This window comes from Sturnira hondurensis, unplaced genomic scaffold, assembly GCF_014824575.4.
Source record: "Sturnira hondurensis isolate 20B ecotype Veracruz unplaced genomic scaffold, ASM1482457v3 Scaffold0021143, whole genome shotgun sequence".
Taxonomy (NCBI): Eukaryota; Metazoa; Chordata; class Mammalia; order Chiroptera; family Phyllostomidae; genus Sturnira; species Sturnira hondurensis.
The window spans coordinates 23,806,607-23,826,812 of NW_028093774.1; the positions used below are offsets into that span (position 1 = coordinate 23,806,607).

A 20,206-nucleotide genomic window follows, 5' to 3' on the forward strand; every position below is an offset into this window, starting at 1 on the left:
ACTGGTGACCCTTTAATTCGCAGGCCGGCACTCAACTACTAAGCCACATCAGCCAGGGCACATGTCAGTCTTTTAATATAGAAAATTTTATATATTTAGAGAATAATATCCCATGAATTCTTATGTATCCAACATCCAGGTTCAGCCATAATCCACCTATGATGAATCTCCATCTTTTTTCCTAGAAAACTACCCTTATCCCCATTCCTCCCCTTACATATATGTAAGGGCAATCTCAGGCATTTTATTGATTCAAGCCTTCCCAATCAAAGAATCATTTTTACCTCACTTTCTTCTCTCTCTCTCCTGCCCTCCCTACCCCACCCACCCCATTTTTGGCTCTTTGTATTTTCACTTTCAGCACTGCAGCCCTGATGGTCCAACTCTTCAAAGACACGGCTCTATAAAGGCCAGCCTTGTGCCCTGAGCAGCTTACAGGGAGGGACTGTACCAGCAATGCCATATTCCCTGCCTTCTTCTGCCCTGCACAGGTAGCTTCATGATGGCAGTGGGTGAGGCCTGGTGGACATCAAGGTCCCTCTTCTGCTGTGCTTTGGCGTTTCTCTGTCCATTTATGGCCATTCTCAGGCCAGGCTATTCCAGCACTTTTTCTCCTGAAAAGCCGTGAACCCGTTGAAGGTGACCAGCAGGGGTAGAGATGCTAGTCCCAGACTGGCTCTTCTATAGCCTGTAGTTTGGGGGCCAGAGACATATTGTACACATGAGGGTCAAGAAGCTCTTAGTTTTCAGACACCACCTGGTGTTCACCTCCATGGACCAGTGTGCCCTTCACTAAGAGCAGCCTTTTGTTCCTGATGACTGCTACTATCATGGGTATATGCAGGGTGTGCTCGAGTCCCTGGCTGCCCTCAGTACTTGTTCTAGAAGCTTTTGAGGAATGCTACTGATAAATGACCTCAACTATGAAATCAAGCCACATAGGTGTTCTGCCACATTTGAACACCTGGTGTATAAATTAGACAGGTGATATTACAGTCCCCACCTATGAGATGTGGCTTAACAGAAGAGAAATATCACTCCAGCTGGATGCGAGAATTGTGTAATTCCACTGTGATGTACAGTTCTTATGTAGGCTGGTAGACTCACTTGCAGTTTCTTGAGCTGGTAGTGCCTGTGGACCTGCCTCAATACTTTTACTTACTCTGGAGTCTGGAGCTGCTTGTGTTTTTGGAATTTGTTGCAAAGACTGCAAGTTCATGCCCTCAAGGGAAGTCTGCAGACATCAGGTCAATGAATGTGATCTTCCAGAATGGTGCAATGGGACATCCCATCAGTGCCAAGAAGATGGATATGTGTAGGATGGGGTTCCCTCTAATGACAACACCTACTACTATCAGAAGAGGTATAATAACCATGACGAACAGTGCAGGGAGACCTTTGGTGAAGGTGCAAAGAGTGCATCTCAGAATTGCTATGAAGAAGTCAACTCCCAGGGAAACCATTTTGGCCACTGTGGTCTAAATGGGATGGCATACCTAAAATGCAATAGCTCAGATATCTTTTGTGGGGAGTTCAGTGTGCGAATGTGTCAGTAATTCCTAATCTGATATAACGTACTACAGTACTTCAGTTTCAGTTCAATGATACCACTTGCTGGGGCACTGATTATCATGTAGGGATGTCCATACCTGATGTTGGTCAAGTGAAAGATGGCACTATGTGTGGTCCAGAAGAGAGATACATCCACTGGGAGTGTGTCAGTTTGTTTTATCTGCCACAAGACTGTCAGCCTGAGACCTGCCGAACGAAGGGAGTCTGCAGTAGTAAACGGCATTGCCACTGCCACCGTGGGCGAGCACCTCCCTTCGCCAAGCAATGGAGGTAGTAATGATAGAGGCCCACCTCCTAAGAACCAAAGACCATGGGCAAAGTTGGGTTACCTGTCCTTATTGTGGCTTATTCCTTTGATTGTTTTGTTTTTATATTGCTTCCTTGTGCTTTGTAAGAAACATAAAAGAAAAAAGGAAGAAGAGCTAAAGAAGGAAGAGCTAACACAGGAAGAAGAGGAACACTAAGGCTCCTGTTTCATTAAAAAAAATCTTTAGTTTTATTTTTTTATTTAATCTTTATTGTATTATTTTAAATCACCACTTAGTCCCCTTATACTCTCCTCCTCCCAGCAGTTACCACACTGTTGTCCATGTCTATGAATCATTTTTTCCTTCTTAATCCTTCCACCACCTAACCTCCCACCCGCACTAGCTGTCATTTTGCTCTCCATGTATGAGTCTGTCCCCTTTTTTCTTGTTAATTCAATTTGTTCATTAGATTCCACATATGAGTGCAATACTATGGTATTTGTCTGTCTTTGACTGGCTTATTTCACTTAGCATAATGTTCTCCAGGTCCATCCATACTGACACAAAAGGCAAGTTTTTCTTTTTAATGGCCAAGTAGTATTCCATTATGTAAATATGGCTGCTTCCATATCCTGGCTATTGTAAGTACTGCTGCAATGATCATAGGGGTGCTTATGTTCTTTCAAATTAGTATTTGGGGTTCTTTTGGATATGTTCCCAGAAGTAGGATCACTGGGTCAAAAAGGAGGTCCATTTTTTTGAGGTGCCTACATACTGCTTTCCACAGTGGCTGCACCAGTCTGCATTCCCACCTATAGTGCAAAAGGGGTCCCCTTTCTCCACATCCTCACAAGCACTTGTTTGTTGATTTGTTGATGACAGCCATTCTAACAGGTGTGAGATGATGCCTCATTGTGGTTTTAATTTGCATTTCTCTGATAATTAGTGATATTGAGCATATTTTCATGTCTATTGGCCATCTGTATGTCCTCTTTGGAGAATTGTCTATTCAGGTACTTTGCCCATTTTTTAATTGGGTTGTTTGTTCTTATGGTGTTGAGTTTCATAAGTTCTTTATACATTTTGGTTATTAATCCCTTACCAGATGTGTTGGCAAATATGTTCTATTGTTCTGTGGATTGTCTTTTAATTTTTTTGATGATTTCCTTTGCCGTGCAAAAACTTTTTAGTTTGATGTAGTTCCATTTGCTTATTTTTTCTTGTTTCCCTTACCTGGGGAGATATATTTGATAAAATATTGCAATGGGCAGTGTCCGAGATTTTGTGGCCTATGTTTTCTTCTATGAGTTTTATGGTTTGGGGTATAACATTTAAGTCTTTGATCCATTTCAAATTTATTCTTGTGTGTGGTGTAAGAAGGTGGTCTAGTTTCATTTTTCTGCAGGCATCTGTTCAATTTTTCCAACACCATGTATTGGGCTAACTATCTTTAGCCCATTGTGTGTGCTTGCTTCCTCTGTTTAATATTAATTGACTGAAAAGGTGTGAGTTTATTTCTGGGTTCTCTATTCTGTTCCATTGATCTGTATGTCTCTTTTTATGCCAATACAATGCTGTTTGGATTACTATGGCCTTTTAGTATAGTTTCATTTTAGGTAGCATGATTCCTCCAAGTTTGTTCTTCTTTCTTGGGATTGCTGTTGGTATGTGTGGCCTTTCATGGTGCCCTATAAATTTTTGAAATGTTCTAGTTTGGTGAAATATGTCATTAGAGTCTTGATAGGAATTGCATTGAATCTATAGATTGCTTTGGGTAGTATGGATATTTTAATGATGTTTAGTCTTCCTATCCATGAACACAGGATGTGCTTCCACTTATTTGTATTGTCTTCAATTTCTTTCTCAGTGTCTTATAATATTCTGAGTACAGATCTTTTACATCCTTCATTAGGTTTATTCCTAGGTATTTTATTCTTTTTGTAGCTTTGTGAATGGAATTGTTTTCTTTGGTGTTTTTTAAGATTTTATTTATTTATTTTTAGAGAAGGGGGGAGAAAGAGAAGGAGAGAAACATCCATGTGTGGTTGCCTCCTGTGAGCCCCCATTTGGGGACCTGGCCCGCAATGCCCTCACTGGGAATCGAAGTGGCAACTCTTTGGTTCACAGGCCAGCACTCAATCCACTGAGCCACAACAGCCAGGGATGGCATTGTTTTCTTAATTTCTCTTTCTGTTAGTTCATTATTGGCATTTAAAAATGCAACTGATTCCTGGATATTAATTTTATAACCTGCTACTTCACTGAATTCATTTATCAGTTCTAGCAGGGTTCTGGTGGAATCTATGAGGTTCTCTATGTACAATATCATGTCATCTGCAAATAATGACAGTTTTACTTCTTCCTTTCCAACTTGGATGCATTTTATTTCTTCTTCTTGTCTGATTGCTGTCTCTAGAACTTCCAGTACTACATTGAATAAGAGAGGTGAAAGTGAGAGGACTTGTGGCAAGGTGGTGGCAGACTTTCCAGGTAAGGTGGGACTGGCTGAATGGGAAACTAAAGACTCAAGCTAGCTGTAAACTACTGCAAGGGTTCCCATGGTGGGAGAGACTCCCAGTCTCACACAGGAGAGTTCTTGGAAAGTGTGGCTAGAGTGGAGCAGGCCAGCCACATTGTTCCCTTTCTGACCTCTCCCCCACAGATGGCCACAATGCAGCAAAGAGGGTTGCCTGCCCCAGGTGGAAGGCCCTGACCCCTTACAACATAGCATGTGTACCAAGACAAAGAAATATGGCCCAAATGAAAGAACAGATCAAAGCTCCAGAAAAACAGCTAAGTGATGAGGAGATAGTCAGCCTATCTGATGCAGAGTTCAAAACACTGGGAATCAGGCTGCTCACAGAACTGATTGAGCTTAGTCACAAAATGAAGGCTACCCAAAGTGAAATAAAGCAAAATATTCAGGGAACTAACAGTGAAGGGAAGGAAACCAGGACTCAAATAAACAGTTTGGAACAAAAAGAAGAAATAAACATCCAACTGGAATAAAATGAAGAAACAAGAATTCAAAAAAATAAGGAGAGGCTTACAAAATTCAGGGACAACTTTAAAGGCTCTAACGGCAGAATTATAGAGGTGGCAGAAGAAGAACAAGAGTAAGAACTTGAAAGCTTATTTGAACAAATAATGAAGGACAACTTTCCTAATCTGGCAAAGGAAATAGACTTCCAGGAAGTACAGGAAGCCCAGAGAGTCCCAAAGAAATTGGACCCAAAGAGGAACACACCAAAGCACATCATCTTTAAGTTACCCAAGATTAAAGATAACAAGAGAATCTTAAAATCAGCAAGAAGAAAAGAGAGTTACCTACAAAGGAGTGCTCATAAGACTTTCAGCTGATTTCTCAAAAGAAGACTTACAGGCAAGAAGGAGCTGGAAAGAACTATTCAAAGTCATGAAAGGCAAGGACCTACACCCAAGATGACTCTATCCAGCAAAGCTATCATTTAGAATGGAAAGACAGGTAAAGTGTTTTCCAGATAGCGTTAAGTTAAAGGAGTTCGTGATCACCAAGCCCTTATTATATGAAATGTTAAAGGGACTTATCTAAGAAAAAGAAGATCAAAACTATGAACAGTAAAATGACATCAAAGTCACAACTATCAACAACTGAACCTAAAAAAAATGAAAACAAAAACTAAGCAAACAACGAGAGTAGGAACAGAATCAGGGAAATGGATATCACATGGAGATTTTTCAGTAGGGAGGAGGAAGGGAAGAATGGGAGGGGGGAAAGTACAGGGAATAAATATAATTGGTAGGCATAAAATAGATGGGGAGAGGTTGGGAATGGTATAAGAAATGGAGACATGGAGTGCTTCAATTTCACTAGGTGTAATCTGTCTTTCAGATTCTCTGATTCTTCTTGATTAAGTTTTGGAAGATTATATGTTCCCAGGTATTTGTCCATGTAGTCCAGGTTGTCCAGGTTGTTTGCATGCAGTTGTTCATAATATTTTCTTACAATTTCTTGTATTTCTTTGGTGTCAGTTAATTATCTTCTTTTCATTTCTGATTTTATTTATTTGGGCCCTTTATTTCCTTGATGAATCTGGTTAAGGTTTGTTAAACTTGTTTATCTTTTCAAAGAACAAACTCTTGAACTTACTGATCTTTGTATCACTTTTTTAGACTGTATTTCATTTATTTCTGCTCTGATCTTTATTATTTCTTTCCTTCTACTCACTATGGGCTTTGTTGTTCTTTTACAACTTCCTTTAAGTTTGAAGTTAGACTATTTATTTGAGCTCTTTCTTTCTTTCTTTTTTTTTTAGATAAGCCTGTAATTTCCCTCATAGAATGGCTTTCCCAGTGCCCTCACAGATTTTCAGTTGTTGTATCCTCATTTTCCTTTGTTTCAAGGTATCTTTTTATTTTTTCTTGATCTTGTTGTTGACCCTTTCATTGCTTAATAACATGTTATTTAGCTTCCATGTCTTTCTATTTTTCAGTGTTCTTTGATTTCTAGTTACATAGCATTGTAGTCAGAGAAGATGCTTGTTATGATTTCAATCTTCTTAAATTTGTTGAGGCTTGTTTTGTGTCCTAGCATGTGGTCTATCCGAGAAAGCATTCCATGTGCACTTTTAAAGTATGTATATTCTACTACTTTGGGGTGAAATGCTCTGAAGATATCAATTAAATCCATTTGACCTAGTGTGTGGTTTAAGGCCACTGTCTCCTTGTTGATTTTCTGTCTGGAAGTTCTGTCCATTGAAGTCAACGGGCATTAAAGTCCCCAACTATGACTGCATTTTTGTCAATCTCTCCTTTTATAACCATCAAGATTTGCTTCACATATTTAGGTGCTCTTATGTTGGGTAAGTAAATGTTTACTAGGGTTATGTCTTCTTGTTGAATTGTTTCCTTTATCATTATGTATTGTCCTTCTTTGTCTCTTACTATAGTCTTCATTTTTTTTTAAAGATTTTATTTATTTATTTATCTTTAGAGGGGAAGGAGAGAGGGAGAGAAACATCAATGTATGGTTGCCTTTTGTGCGTCCCCTGCTGGGAGTTGGCCTGCAGGGAACTGGACTACAACCCAGGCATGTGCCCTGACTGGGAATCGAACCGCGATCCTCTGGTTCGCAGGCCCGCGCTCAATCCACTGAGCTACACCAGCCAGGGCACTATAGTCTTCATTTTAAAATCTATTTTGTTGGATATAAATACTGCTACCCCAGCTTTTTTCCCTTTCCATTTGCATGAATTATCTTTTTCCATCCCTTTACTTTTAGTCTGTATGTATCTTTCAATCTGAAATGGGTTTCTTGGAGGCAGTATATATGTGGGTCTTGTTTTCTTATCCATTCAGCTACCCTCTGTCTTTTGGTTGGAGCATTTAATACATTTGCATTTAAGGTGATTATTGATAGATACATATTTAGTGCCATTTTATTGTTAAGACTATTTGCCTTCTTTTTCTCCTTCTCTTTCTTCTTCTTCTAGCAAGCTATTTAACATTTGTTGCAGTACTGGTTTGGTGTTAACAAATTCCTTTAGCTTTTTCTTGTCTGGGACACTCCTTATTTCTCTATGGGGCAGTTTTGTCCAGCAGAGCCCCCTGCCCCTCATAGATGAGAATAATTCTACCAATACATGATATGCTTGGAAAGGAAAGGTGGCCATTCTCTCAAAGGAGAAGGGCCTTGAGCCTGTTCCTCAATGAGCTTTCATTGGGTTAATTTGCGTAAGTATACAAGGCATATATATGTAAAGCTCAATCATTGTCAGGTAGTAATGATCAAACAGTAGATAACATTCAAAGAACTCTGAGGGCTTATCTGAGTCAGAGTCAGGTAGCCAAAGGGCTAGAAAACTTTGGGAAACAAACTCATTTTATGCTTGGACCCTTATCATTAAAATTGAGAGTATTCTTAGCAAAGCAGGTTTCACAGAATTTTATGCATTCTTTTCTTAGGCCTGATTGCCCTGGAGCCTTGAAACCAGGCAGGGTGGTTCCCAACATTTCTCCTTCAATTGTAAGTGATAGCCTTGCTGGGGTAATGCCTTGGTTTTAGGTCCTTGCTTTTCATCACTTGAATATTTCATACCATGTCCTTCTGGCCTGAGATATTTCTGTTGAGTAATCAGATGCCAGACTAATTTGTGCTTCCCTGTAGTTAATTACCTGCTTTTCGTTTGCAGCTTTTATGGTTCTCTCCTTGTCTTTAAGTCTTGTCATTTTAATTATGATGTATCTCAGTGTAGGATTGCTTGGGTCCAACTTGTTTGGGACTCTCTGAACTTCCTGAACTTGTGTCTTTTTGCTTCACCAGGTTAGGGAAGTTTTCAGTCATTATTTCTTCACATACATTCTCAATTCCTTGCTAACTCTCTTCTCCTTCTGGAGACTACCATCATGGTATTCCCATGATGCAGATGTTGTTAGGCTTCATGTTGCCTATAATGTTTCTTAAGCTAGCCTCATATTTTTTCAAATTCTTTTTTCTTTTTGCTGCTCTGCCTGTGTTTTTTTTCTACCTTGCCTTCCACATCATGGATTTAATCCTCTGCTTCATCTAACCTACTGTTTATCCCTTCCAGAGTATTATTTATTTCAGATATTGCACTCTTTTATTTCTGACTAGTCTTTTATTTATGTTTTCTATGTGTAATATTGTTATGATCATTACTCTAAATTTTGATAAATTGCTTATCTCCAGTTTATCTAGTTCTGGAGAATTCTCTTATTCTTTCACTTGGGGTCTGTTTCTTTGTCTTCTTCCCATTTTTGTCTGCTTGCTTGTATTTTCTGCATTAGCCATTAAACTAATCAGCATTATAGCCTTAAGCTGAATAATTTCTGCCAGCAGGGATATTGTTTTCTCTCAGGCTGATGCCATTCAGAGAGGAGTGCTCTGCCTGAGAGAGATGGCTCCTGTAGCATGGGGAATGACTCAGCACAGGGATCCTGGTGGCTGTGCCTTCAGTTTTCTCCCCAGAGCCAGCAACCCCAGACTCTCCTCAAGTGTCTCTAAGTCCACTCTGCCCTCCTGCCAGAGCCCAGAGTAAGTGGTTGCAAACAGAATTTTGTGCGTTGGTCCTTTAAGAGGCTCTCTGTGTCTCCAGCCATCTTTAGCCATCTCTCCCTGGCAGGCAGAAACCTCGCTGCTTTTCACAGCTTCCTGTTATCTGTGTTCCTGTCCAGTTCTGGTGTTGTAGGCTGGGGAGCCCAGGTTGGGGGTTTAGACCCCGCACTTCTCAGGGGGAACCCACCGACCACTGAAATTTCCCTCTAGCACTTCAGCTGCCACCCACGGGAGCCCAGCCAGCCCTGTCATGTCTCCTCCACACTCCCTACCAGTCATGTTGTGGTGAAGTGGTTTCTGCTGTCTGTCCATGGTTGCAAGGCTTCTCTCCAGCTAGTGTTCAGTTGGTTATTAAGGATGATTTTCTCTACAACTTAGTTGTAATTCAAGTTCGGTCCTGGAAGGTGGTTAGTGTAGCTTCCACTTTCCCCTTTACCATCTTGGATCTCCTCAAAAGTCTCTAGTTTTTACTTAGAGAAACATGTCTAATGTTTAAAGAAAATTTTAAGGATCTCTTGTCTGCATCATATTACACCAAAGAAGTCTTAGCATGTTCTTACTTCCTCTTGGGTCTTTCAAGCAATATTAAAAGTTCATTTTTATCTGGAAGTCATCTCTTTTTATTTTTAAAGAGAATTTTTATAAGAATTTATTTGAGCCAAATTGACAACATGCTGGGGAGCAAGAACTCAAATGCTCTGTACTTACCCTGAGCAAAGGAGCTGCAAAGACACACTTTAAACCAATGTCTACCAAATCTAAACTGTCTCCCACCTTTATATTGTAAGATGTAGTGTCTGGTATGTGAAACTACATACCCCATTTCTCTTTTTTAAAATTTTTGTTTATTTATCTTAAAGGGGAAGAGAAGGAGAGAGAGAGAAACATCAGTGTATGGTTGCCTCTCGTGCGTCCCCTGCCAGGAACCGGGAACTGGCCTGCAGCCTAGGCATGTACCCTGACTGGGAATTGAACCGCGATCACGTGGTTTGCAGGCCTGCGTTCAATCCACTGAGCTACACCAGTCAGGGCCATACCCCATTTCTGTTTGCCAGCTCTCTACCAGGTAGCTATGCTGAAAGAGGGCAGTAGAAGTAGCCTGGAATAAAGGATGCCGGGAGAAGGGTGTTGACTTTCCTGTGTGCTCAAAGTTACACATAGTATCATTTTAGCTGGGGTCACTCACTCTGGTAGCCATGTTTGATTTGGGATTCCAGTTCTGTTGGCTTTGTGAGAATGACCCTCATTCTTCCTTAGAAGTACTAGAATCAGTTGGCCACTGACACCCTGAGAGATCTGAGTTGCAGCTCTGGGATTACAGGGTGGTGCTCCTCTGAGTTCTTGAAGCATGAGCAGTAACTGGTCACTTGCCTTCCTTAGAGGGTTTGGTCCTTGCTCTGCAGAGGATGTCCTTTAATTATCAATACTCTAATAAGTTCAACTTCTTTTCTTTATGCCCTTGGTCCTAGGGCTGCTAAGTGTTTTCAGTAATTACATCATTGTGATAGTTTGAGTTTTTTAGAAGCAGACGCCAAATTGGAGTTTAGGGTACACGATACTTATTAGGGATGAACACCTGGAAAAGAAAGTGTTCAGCGATGTAGTCAGTTTTGTAGACAGAGAAACAGAATTACCTTGTAGGCCCGAGCAAACCTTGTCAGATTTTTGTCACTTTGGGCTATAATGGCAGTGCCTTCATACCCTTGTTATATATGAATTGTAGGTGTTGGTGGTTCTGGACCTTGCCTACACTGCCTGTTCCACATGATTGTTTCTTTGAAGTTATATAGTTTAATGAGGGTAAGACCTCTGTTTCCTGACAATCTAATACTTTGTTTTCTCAGAAATATATGAATCTATAATTTTATACTTAATCTCTTTAGTAGAGGAAAATCTACTCAGTTTTTTTCTTGTGTCAGTTTTGGCGAATTATGTTTTTCAAGGCATTTCTCTTATTCTCAAATTTATTGGTATGAAGTTGTTCATAATGTCTTTTCATTTTCTTTTTTATATTTATACAAACTCTAATTGTGTCTCCTTATTCCTTCCTTACTGATACTGATAATTTGTTTTCTCAAATTTGTTCTTGATCCGTTTTCTATATTCCTATGTGCCTGTACAGCTAGGATTGTCTTTCTTTTTAAAAAAATATGTATTTATTTATTTTTAGAGAGGGAAATGGAGGAAGAAAGAGTGGGAGAGAAACATCAATGCGTGATTGCCTCTCATGCGCCCCCTACTGGGGACCTGGCCCACAACTCAGGCATGTGCCCTGACTTGGAGTTGAACTGGTGACCCTTTGTTTTGCAGGCTGGCGCTCAATCCACTGAGCTCCACCAGCCAGGCCTGTTATGTTTTCTTGATGATCTCTTCTAGTGTAGTTACTACATCCAACACAGTATCCATGACTTGGGGCTTCTACTTGTATAAGTTTATGGTAATTTAGCATCATTCAAAAAGACCCATTTGATCTTTGCTGCAGAAATACTATTGAATTAAATGGGAGTATAATGTGGATCACCACTCTGCAACCATTAAGTGGTGGCAATAATCTCTGCTGTTTCACTCACTATGTATTAGTATTTCTTTTTTACTATGGAGATAAGTGGGCATGGGGGACATTTTTAGGGCTTCTCACTTGGTCTTTGCTACCATAACACTTATTTCACAGGTCAAAGAAGGATTATGAGGAACCCATCATCTTCTGAGCTTATTTACTCAGGAGCTGGAGAAATTGCCAGAGTGGGTTCATGGACTTATTGGACCTCCTTGGAGATGGCCTTGAATCTGGATTTTATTTTATTTTTTTAAGATTTTATTTATTTATTTTTAGAGAGAGGGGGTGGGAAGGAGAAAGACAGGGAGAGAAACATTAATGTATGGTTGCCTCTCAGAGGCTCCCCACTAGGGACCAGGCCCGCAACCCAGGCATGTGCCCTAGACTGGGAATCAAACCAGCAACCCTTTGGTTCACGCTCAATCCACTGAGCTACACCAGGCAGGGCTGGATTTTTTTTTTTTTTTTGTATTAACGTGGTCTCCTTCATGAAGCATTTTGGATTCTGTGGTATCTCTATCGGGTCAGATCTTGCATCTGATAGTCTTCAAAAGACCTAAGAATCCCCCCTTCTCCCATTGTGTACTTACTCTGATACATATGTAGCCATTTGGGGAAAAAGTCCCTTTGGGAAACCAGGTTCTGTTTGGGAAACAAATTAGGGGAATATTTCATATATTTGTGGTGACACCAGAGGGTATTTTCTAAAAAGTACCTGGTTTTTCCTTCAATATGGCAATGAGTCCATGATTGATCTGATTCAGGATTTGCAAATGAACAATAGATGCTCATTGCAGAAGTTAGCATCAGTCTGCCAATCATCGGCATTTATATCTGGACCATATATATATTTGGTCCAGTTATCTGGACCATATATAGAGGGTATCTAATTAGATATATATTTCTAAGAAACAGGAGTTCCAAAAACACTGAGAATGGACCGAGGAGGAGGCAGGTTGGAGACAAAGAGGCTGGCGAAGGATAAGAACCAGAGGGAGTGCTATAAATACACACTATTTCAAATATTCAGTGTCCAATTTTGAGCAGGAGCTTCAGTGGCTTTAAAAATAGGATGAAGGTTTATTTTTACTTTTCCTAATTAATTTCATACAATTAACAATCTGTTTATATTAATTATTTCTTTCAGATTTTTTTTTTTGTTTATTATACCCTATTCTACATGTTGGGATAAAACAGTGTGCAAAAAAGATAAAAATAACCCAGCCCTCACAGACAGTATATTCTGGTATTCAAAGAAAATACTCGAAGAAAATACCCAAATCACCAAATTAAAACAAAGAATTAGAGTAGATAAACTTGACTAGAAAACACAGAGGGAACAGGGCAGGGATTTTTAATAAACAATAATTTGTTTATGCCTTAACAAGAATTTCTCATTTTTTGTTACCAAATAAACACAAGAGTTTGGGTGGGACAAGCAGTATTATCATCTTCCTTTTCAGATTTTGGAGGAAAATGTTAGAAATTTTAAGTAATTTCCCCAACTTTATTACATCTCTTTTGATAGCAGTAGGTGTTGTCACTACAGGGAACCCCATCCTGCACATATCCATCTTCTGGGCACTGATGGGATGTCCCATTGCACCACTCTGGACATTCATTGACCAGAGTTCATTGATGGTATGAATTTGCAGTCTTGACTTGTTCTATGTTTATCATTGGGGAAATATTTCCATGACTTCAAATTTCAATCCCAGTCAAAAATCACATAAGCACCCAGCTGCTAATAAATGGTATCCACTACAGGACAACAAGGAATGTATCCTTTGCACCTTTGAGAAATTACTTTGGGAATAAATTGAGAGGCAAAACTCACCCGTGGGTTTTTACATGTCTGTCTCTTGTCTTCCCTGTGAATCATATATGCACTCAGGAGACACAAAGGACTACCTCAGTGAAACTGGAGCTTTATTGGCTGCTTACACAATAAACAGTAGCTAGGGAAATCTTAAGAATTACCTTTTCTTGATGGCAATTTTCTAATACTGATGAAAAGGAAGGTCTTCATTTTTCTGTCAACTGTCAGAAGTGTGCCCAGTTTCAGGCATGTAACATTTCTACCTCCAATAAACTAAAATGTTATGATGCATAGGATATTAAATTAGAGGTATTTTCTTAATCTGAAGTGTGAGCCTTGGTCTCCTTAGGGCCACAATGGTTTTGAAGGTATGTAAATAGAGTAGCCAACAGTAGAAGCAAAGCAGACAAACTAAGAATTATAACTAATGGAAAGGAAACTCCTTTTCTGGCAGCTGCTGGGCCACTGTCAACACTACCTCCATAGCCTCTATATAGGCAGTAGGGTGGGGACCACCCATAGCCACAGTGGCAGTGATGTTTGTTATTGCAGATTCCCTTCATGTTGCAAGTCTCAGGCAGGCAGACTTGTGACAGGAGAGAGAGACTAACACACTTTTTGTGTATACAGATCTTTCTAGAACCACACACACTGCCATCTTTCACTTCACCAATATCAGGTGTGCTCATCCCTAAATGATAACTTGTACCCCAGCAGGTGACACCATTTACATGAGTGTGCTGCAAAGCAAAGCGATCTCTTAAACGGGGAATGTCTCTTACATTCTCACACTGAACTCTCCCACACAAGATATCTGAGCTATTGCATTTTAGGTATGCCGTCCCATTTAGACCACAGTGGCCAAAACGGTTTCCCTGGGAGTTGACTTCTTCATAGCAATTCTGAGATGCACTCTTTGCACCTTCACCAAAGATCTCCCTGCACTGTTCATCATGGTTATTACATCTCTTTTGATAGCAGTAGGCATTGTCATTACAGGGAACCCCATCCTGCACATATCCATCTTCTGGGCACTCATGGGATGTCCCATTGCACCACTCTGGAAGGTCACATTCATTGACCTGATGTCTGCAGACTTCCCCTGATGGCATGAATTTGCAGTCTTTGCAACAAAGCCCAAAAGCACAAGCAGCACCGGTCCTCAGAGTGCAGTTCAAGAGACAGCAGGGATCTTGTTCACACTGTTTTATAGAACCACAGTCACACTCCTCTTCCCCTTCAACCACGTTGTTCCCACAGCGCTTCAGTATAAAGACTTCCCCTGGACTTGGAGGATTGTGCAGACATGATCCCTGGTTTAAAGTGGTCTTTGTAAAATCTCCATAACTACAATTGGTGAATCTCTGTGCTGGCACTCTGATAGCATTCATAATGCAACCACTTTGCCCACATAAACAGAATTCTTCATCATGCAGCATCCCCAAAGTATGGCCTAACTCATGAGCCACAGTGAGTGCAAAAAGAGGCCAGGGGTCTCCTCGAAAATTATTTACTCCACAGTCAATTGGAGGACGACATATTCCTGCAACATAGGCTATACCAAGTGCACTTATAAGTGAATTTTTAATGAAAATATGTGCAGCATCATACTGTAGCTGTGAAAGACTAATTTGCTTCCACTGAGCAAAATCCTCCAGAACCTGTTCTATGCTTATCATTGGGAAAACATTTTCATGATTCCAAATCTCTATCCCAATCAAAATCACATAAGTGCCCAACTGCTGGTAAATGGAGTCCACTATGTTGATAACAAGAAATACATCCTCCTGCACCTTTGAGAAGTTACTTTGGGAGTAAACAAAGAAATTTTGATCTACCACCACAACCAGTTCCAGAAACCATGAATGGGCCCACCAGTTATCAGTAGAAACTTGTTTGAGAGTTGTTGTCTCTGCCTCTTCAAATTTCAATTGTTGGTGTATTTCCTTCTGTGTTAAGCCACATCTAATAGGTGGGGACTGAGTCTCATTAATATTGATCTTATAAACCAGGTGTTCAAATGTGGTAGAGTGCCTAATGGGCTCGATTTCATAAGCAAGGTTATTTATCTGTAGCATTCCTCGAAAGCCTCCAGAACAGGTACTGAGGGCAACCAGGGACTCAGGGACCCCCTGCACATAACCATGATAGTAGCAGTCATCAGGAGCAAAAGGCTGATCCTCCTGCAGGGCACTCTGGTCTGAGTAGGTAAACACCCGTAGGTGTCTGGAAACCAAGAGCTTCTTGACTCTCATGTGGACAATGTTTCTCCAGCCCCCAAACTCAATGCTATAGGAGAGCCAGCCTGGAGCCTTTGCACCTCTGCCTTTGCTGGTCAGCTTCAAGGGGACCACCACTTCTGGGGAGCTGGAGGGCCTAGCCTGGGACAGGCCAGAAGGGGATAGAGGTACCCCAAGCCAGAGGAGCAGGAGAATGAGTCTCATGGATGCCCTGGTTTCAGCAGCCTCCATTATGAAGTTATCTGTCCAGGGAAAATGAGTGAGATACTGTTCGTCTGGCTTATCCCTCTGAGCTGGTCATTGTCTAGAGCTGCCCTTTAAAGGATCTGAGTCCTGACAGAACTGGCCATCAAAGCTGCAGTGCTGAAATTGAAAATAAAAAGAAGGGTAGGGAAGGGGATGGGATTAGGTAAGGAAATAATTGATGAGAGAAATAATTGAGTGGTGAAATGCTTTGGATTTGCTTTTGATAAATGGGGTTGGGAAGTTTGGGGTTATAGAAGTTAGGGGTATTGGTCATATGTTAATGATTGTTGAGGTTGGATGATAGATAGTCCAGTTTTCATTTAATCTGAGAAGACTTGCATAGGACATGGAAATGAAGATGCCTGACCCACTACCAATGATCTTCTGGACTCTGAATTCATTTCTAGTCAGTACTTTCTTTCCCCTGATTCAAGTTGCTCCATATCATCTGTCTGTAAGGCTTCCCCTATGACTTTGGCTGTCTTTTTTTTTTCAATAACAAAGGAAGAGAGAGAGAGAACCAAACTCAATCCTAACCCCCTTCACAGAGCTCCCTGTATCTACTTATCTTATTAAACTCGAGCTTCAACAGATTATACTGCTTTCTTTAAAGGTCATCCTGGAGAAATCCAATTCTCAGAAGCCCTGTGTACCTCATGGGCCAGAGCCTGGGTTCCTATTCTCCACAGCCCACAAAGTTATTTGCAAACCATTCATCCTGTTATATTTGACTACTGTAATTTTTAGCCTTTCTTCCTCCCTCTTTTATTATCCACTCCCTATCATTCTTTTTAAAAATTCTATTTGATTCATTATGCTATTACAATTGTCCCAATTTCCCCCCTTTCCCCCATAAACCCAGCACACCCCACTCCCTGAGGCTATTCCCCTGCTATTGTTAATGTCCATGGGTCCTGTGTATATTCTTTAGCTACTCCATTTTCTATACTGTACTGTACATTGCCAAGGCTATTCTGTAACCACCTATTTGTACTTCTTAATCCCCTCACCTCCTCACCCGTTTCCCACAACCCCATCCCATCTGGCAACCATCAAAACTCTCTCCATATCCATGATTCTGTCTCTGTTCTTCTTGCTTACTCAGTTTGGTTTTTAGATTCAATTGTTGATAGATACGTATTTTTGCATTTTATTGTTCCTAGTTTTGATCATCTTTTTCTGCAGTGAATCTATTTACCATTTCATATAATAATGGTTTGGTGATGATGAGCTCCTTTAGTTTTTTCTTGTCTAGGAAGCTCTTTATCTGCCCTTTGATTCTAAATAATAGCTTTTCTGGGTACAGCTATCTTGGCCATAGGTCCCTGCTTTTCATAACTTTGAATATTCTTTGCCATTCCCTTCCAGTCTGCAAAGTTTTTCATTTCCTTTTTTCTTGGGGGGGGGGTTACTTTATTTATTTATTTATATTGTTGTTCAAGTACAGTTTTCTCCATTTTCTCTCCCCCAAACTCTCTCCACCCCACCCATGACCACTTCCCAGCCTCGATCCTATGCCAAGTTTCTTTAGATAAATCAGCTGACAGTCTTATGAGAACTCCCCTGTAGGTAACTATCTGCTTTTCTCTGGCTGCTTTTAAGATTCTCTCTCTTTAACCTTTGGCTTTTTAATCATTATGTGTCTTGGAGTGGGCGTCTTTGCATCAACCTTGTTTGGGACTGTATGTGCTTCCTGAAATTGAACATACATTTCCTTCACCAAATTAGGGAAGTTTTCCTTCATTATTTTAAAATAGATTTCCAATTTCTTGCTCTTTATTTTCTCCTTCTGGCACTCCTATGATATTACTATTGGAATGCTTGAAGTTTTCCCGGGGACTCTTTACACTCTCCTTGGGTTTTTTGATTTTTAAAATTGTTCTTTATTGGCATTAATGTATCCTATATTTCTGGCTGGATCTTTTTTATGCTGTTGAGGCCTTTACTAAGTTCCTTGAGCATCCTTATAAACAGCGCTTTGAACTCTGCATCTGATAGATTGCTTATTTCCATTTTGTTTAATTCTTTTTCTGGAGTTTTGATCTGTTCTCTCATTTGGGCCATGCTCCTTTGTCTCCTCATTTTGGCAGCTTCCCTGTATTTGTTTCTATGTACTAGGTAGAGCTGCTAAGACTCCCTATCTTGGTAGCATGGCCTAATATAGTAGGTGTCTTGTAGGGTCCGGTGGCACAGCCTCCCCTCTCACCCAAGCTGGGTACTCAAGGTACTCATGTGGGCTGAGTACACCCTCCTCTTGTCATTGAGCCTTGACTGCTGTTGGGTGGTCAATTGGAGGGATTTATTCAGGCCAGTGAGCTGCAAGGATGGGGTGCACTCCATCTTTGGGGTGTACTCCTCCCCTCTCACCCAAGCTGACATCCAACCTTGGTCCCCTGTGGAGAATCAGCTTTTCAAGGTCAGAGTGGTGGTGCTCCAATGTGGTCTGTAGCTATCTAATGGGTGCCCAGGCTCAGGGGTTTCCTGAGTGGTGCAAGCCAAGATTAGCTCCCACCTGTGTTCTTCCTGAGGCCACCCTGCATGAGTTATAGAACAATCTGCAGATGCCTGCTATTTGTGTTGGGTGTGGAGGTTCCCAGACAAAGCCAAGCTGTGAACCTAGGCTGGCTGGTGCTAGTGCTGGGCTTAGGGCCACTTATAAAGAGGTACAGGGGGTTGGGGGCTTACTGAGGCTGATTGTTGCTTGTTTGAGAGAATTTAGAAGTTGTGAAGCATGAGCCACAATCAATGTACTCATATGGAAAAGCCACTGTTAACAGCTTGGGTGGGTGGAGCCTTAGGGGATCTCCAGGGCAGGGCAAACAGTGTTAGCCAAATTGATGGAGCCTCAGATATGGTCCCTGCCTGTCAGCTCTGTGACTCTGAGGGAAGGGCTCAGAAAAGGAACTGTGGCCTCTACCTGCCTTTCTGTTTGGGAGAAAGCTGTTCCCTAGCTCTTGCCTTGATGTCAGACTTTCAGTCACTTCAGTTCCTCACCATATGCCACTGGCGCCTTTCAAGCTGCTACCCCAGTGCTGGAGCTCAGAGGGAGTAATTTTGAGTAAGTCCATGTGTGAGTTCTTTAAGAAAAACTGCTTGGAACTCCAGAAGGTTCTTCTACCAACTCAATCCCCACTTGTTTTTACAGCCAGAAGTTATGGGGCCTCACCTTGCTGGCACTGGAAACCTGGGATGGGGGCCCTTGTTTGGGGCCAAGATTCCTTGCTCCTGAGATATCCCTCCTGAATTTTTATCCACCACATGTGGGTGTGGGGCCAACCCATTCCGTGTCACCATGTCTCCACACCTCGTACCAGTCTGGATGGATATGTTTTCTTTAATTCCATAGTTGTCTGACTTCCATTCAACTGGATTTCTGACCATGCTGAATGATGGTTTTTCTTTAGTTTAGCTGTAATTTTTTTGAGGTTATGCAAGAGGGTGAGCTATGTTTACCTACACCTCTATGTTGACTGGAAGTCCAATTCCCTATCATTCTTGTATAAACTTTGGTCTTTGATGCCTGACTGGTAGACTTTATGTCTATCAATATCCTACCTTCATCATAAACAACAATAGCAAGTATAGACAACTCATCTGAAAATCAGAAGGGTTTATCAACATTTTCCAACCCCTTCGATTCAGCTTCAGTGTACTTTAGTTTACCCACCCACAGTCATAATCTATACTATGTCATCACCAAACAAAGCAAAACCAAACCATTACTTACATCCTAAGCAATTTATCAATAATTTAATTATTCCAGCTGTCTCTTACTCCACTATACCTATTTGTCAGACTCAGAGAACCCAAACACTTTTGTCTTTCATCAGCAGCCATTTCTCTCAGTCTTATACTTTGTCTTTAGTTGTGTTCCATTTGAGCCTAGGTGACCAGTTCCATCACTTCAGCCACTTTATGCCCAAACCTTTAACTCTCTGAAGCTCTACAATAATACTAATTTGCAAAGCAAACAAAACTGGTTTAATTCTGCCATATACTTTTCCCACTCAATATGTTTGTGAAAATCATAAAAAGGGAATGCATAATCAGAGCTGGAAAGTTTAGTGCTGGCTCCTCAGCCTAAGGGTTGGAAACAAGGTGTCTGCTGATATTTCAAACCCTCCTATGCCATATTGCTCTTTTCTTTACTTGCTCTCCTGGACATTACATTCACAACGCACCCCCCCCCCCACCCCGCCGAATATGGAGTTTCTCATTTATGTATAGTGTCAATAGTCAATACATTCTCATTACCTTTCAATCATAGAGTTAAATAGTTAACCAAGTCGACTTCCTCTTTTTTTTCTAACATACAGTATTTAAGTTTTAAATTCATCCTAGATTTGCAATGCGGATGCTGGTAGATGGGGAAGATTTGTTTCACTCTGAACAATAACCTTAGTGTTAACCTGCCTAGAGAGCTTGGATCCATATGAGCACACTCCATTGTGAATGCATAGGCACTTTATT

The 20,206-nt window shown here is 40.9% G+C and overlaps 1 protein-coding gene and 1 pseudogene across 1 annotated transcript; one reads left to right on the plus strand and one right to left on the minus strand.

The window, feature by feature from the left end:
- The first annotated feature begins 898 nt into the window (after window positions 1-898).
- On the plus strand, window positions 899-6,119 carry LOC118976735 (disintegrin and metalloproteinase domain-containing protein 20-like; annotated as a pseudogene).
- A 7,448-nt stretch (window positions 6,120-13,567) lies between these two features.
- On the minus strand, window positions 13,568-15,832 carry LOC118976736 (disintegrin and metalloproteinase domain-containing protein 21-like). The gene has a single exon (XM_037031365.1). The coding sequence runs from the start codon at window positions 15,719-15,721 to the stop codon at window positions 13,568-13,570; it is 2,154 nt and encodes a 717-aa protein (XP_036887260.1). The 5' UTR covers window positions 15,722-15,832.
- Window positions 15,833-20,206: the final 4,374 nt, after the last annotated feature.

Bases quoted from the DNA above. Each gene is read 5' to 3' on its own strand.
- LOC118976736 (XM_037031365.1), bottom strand. From the start codon at position 15,721: ATGGAGGCTGCTGAAACCAGGGCATCCATGAGACTCATTCTCCTGCTC.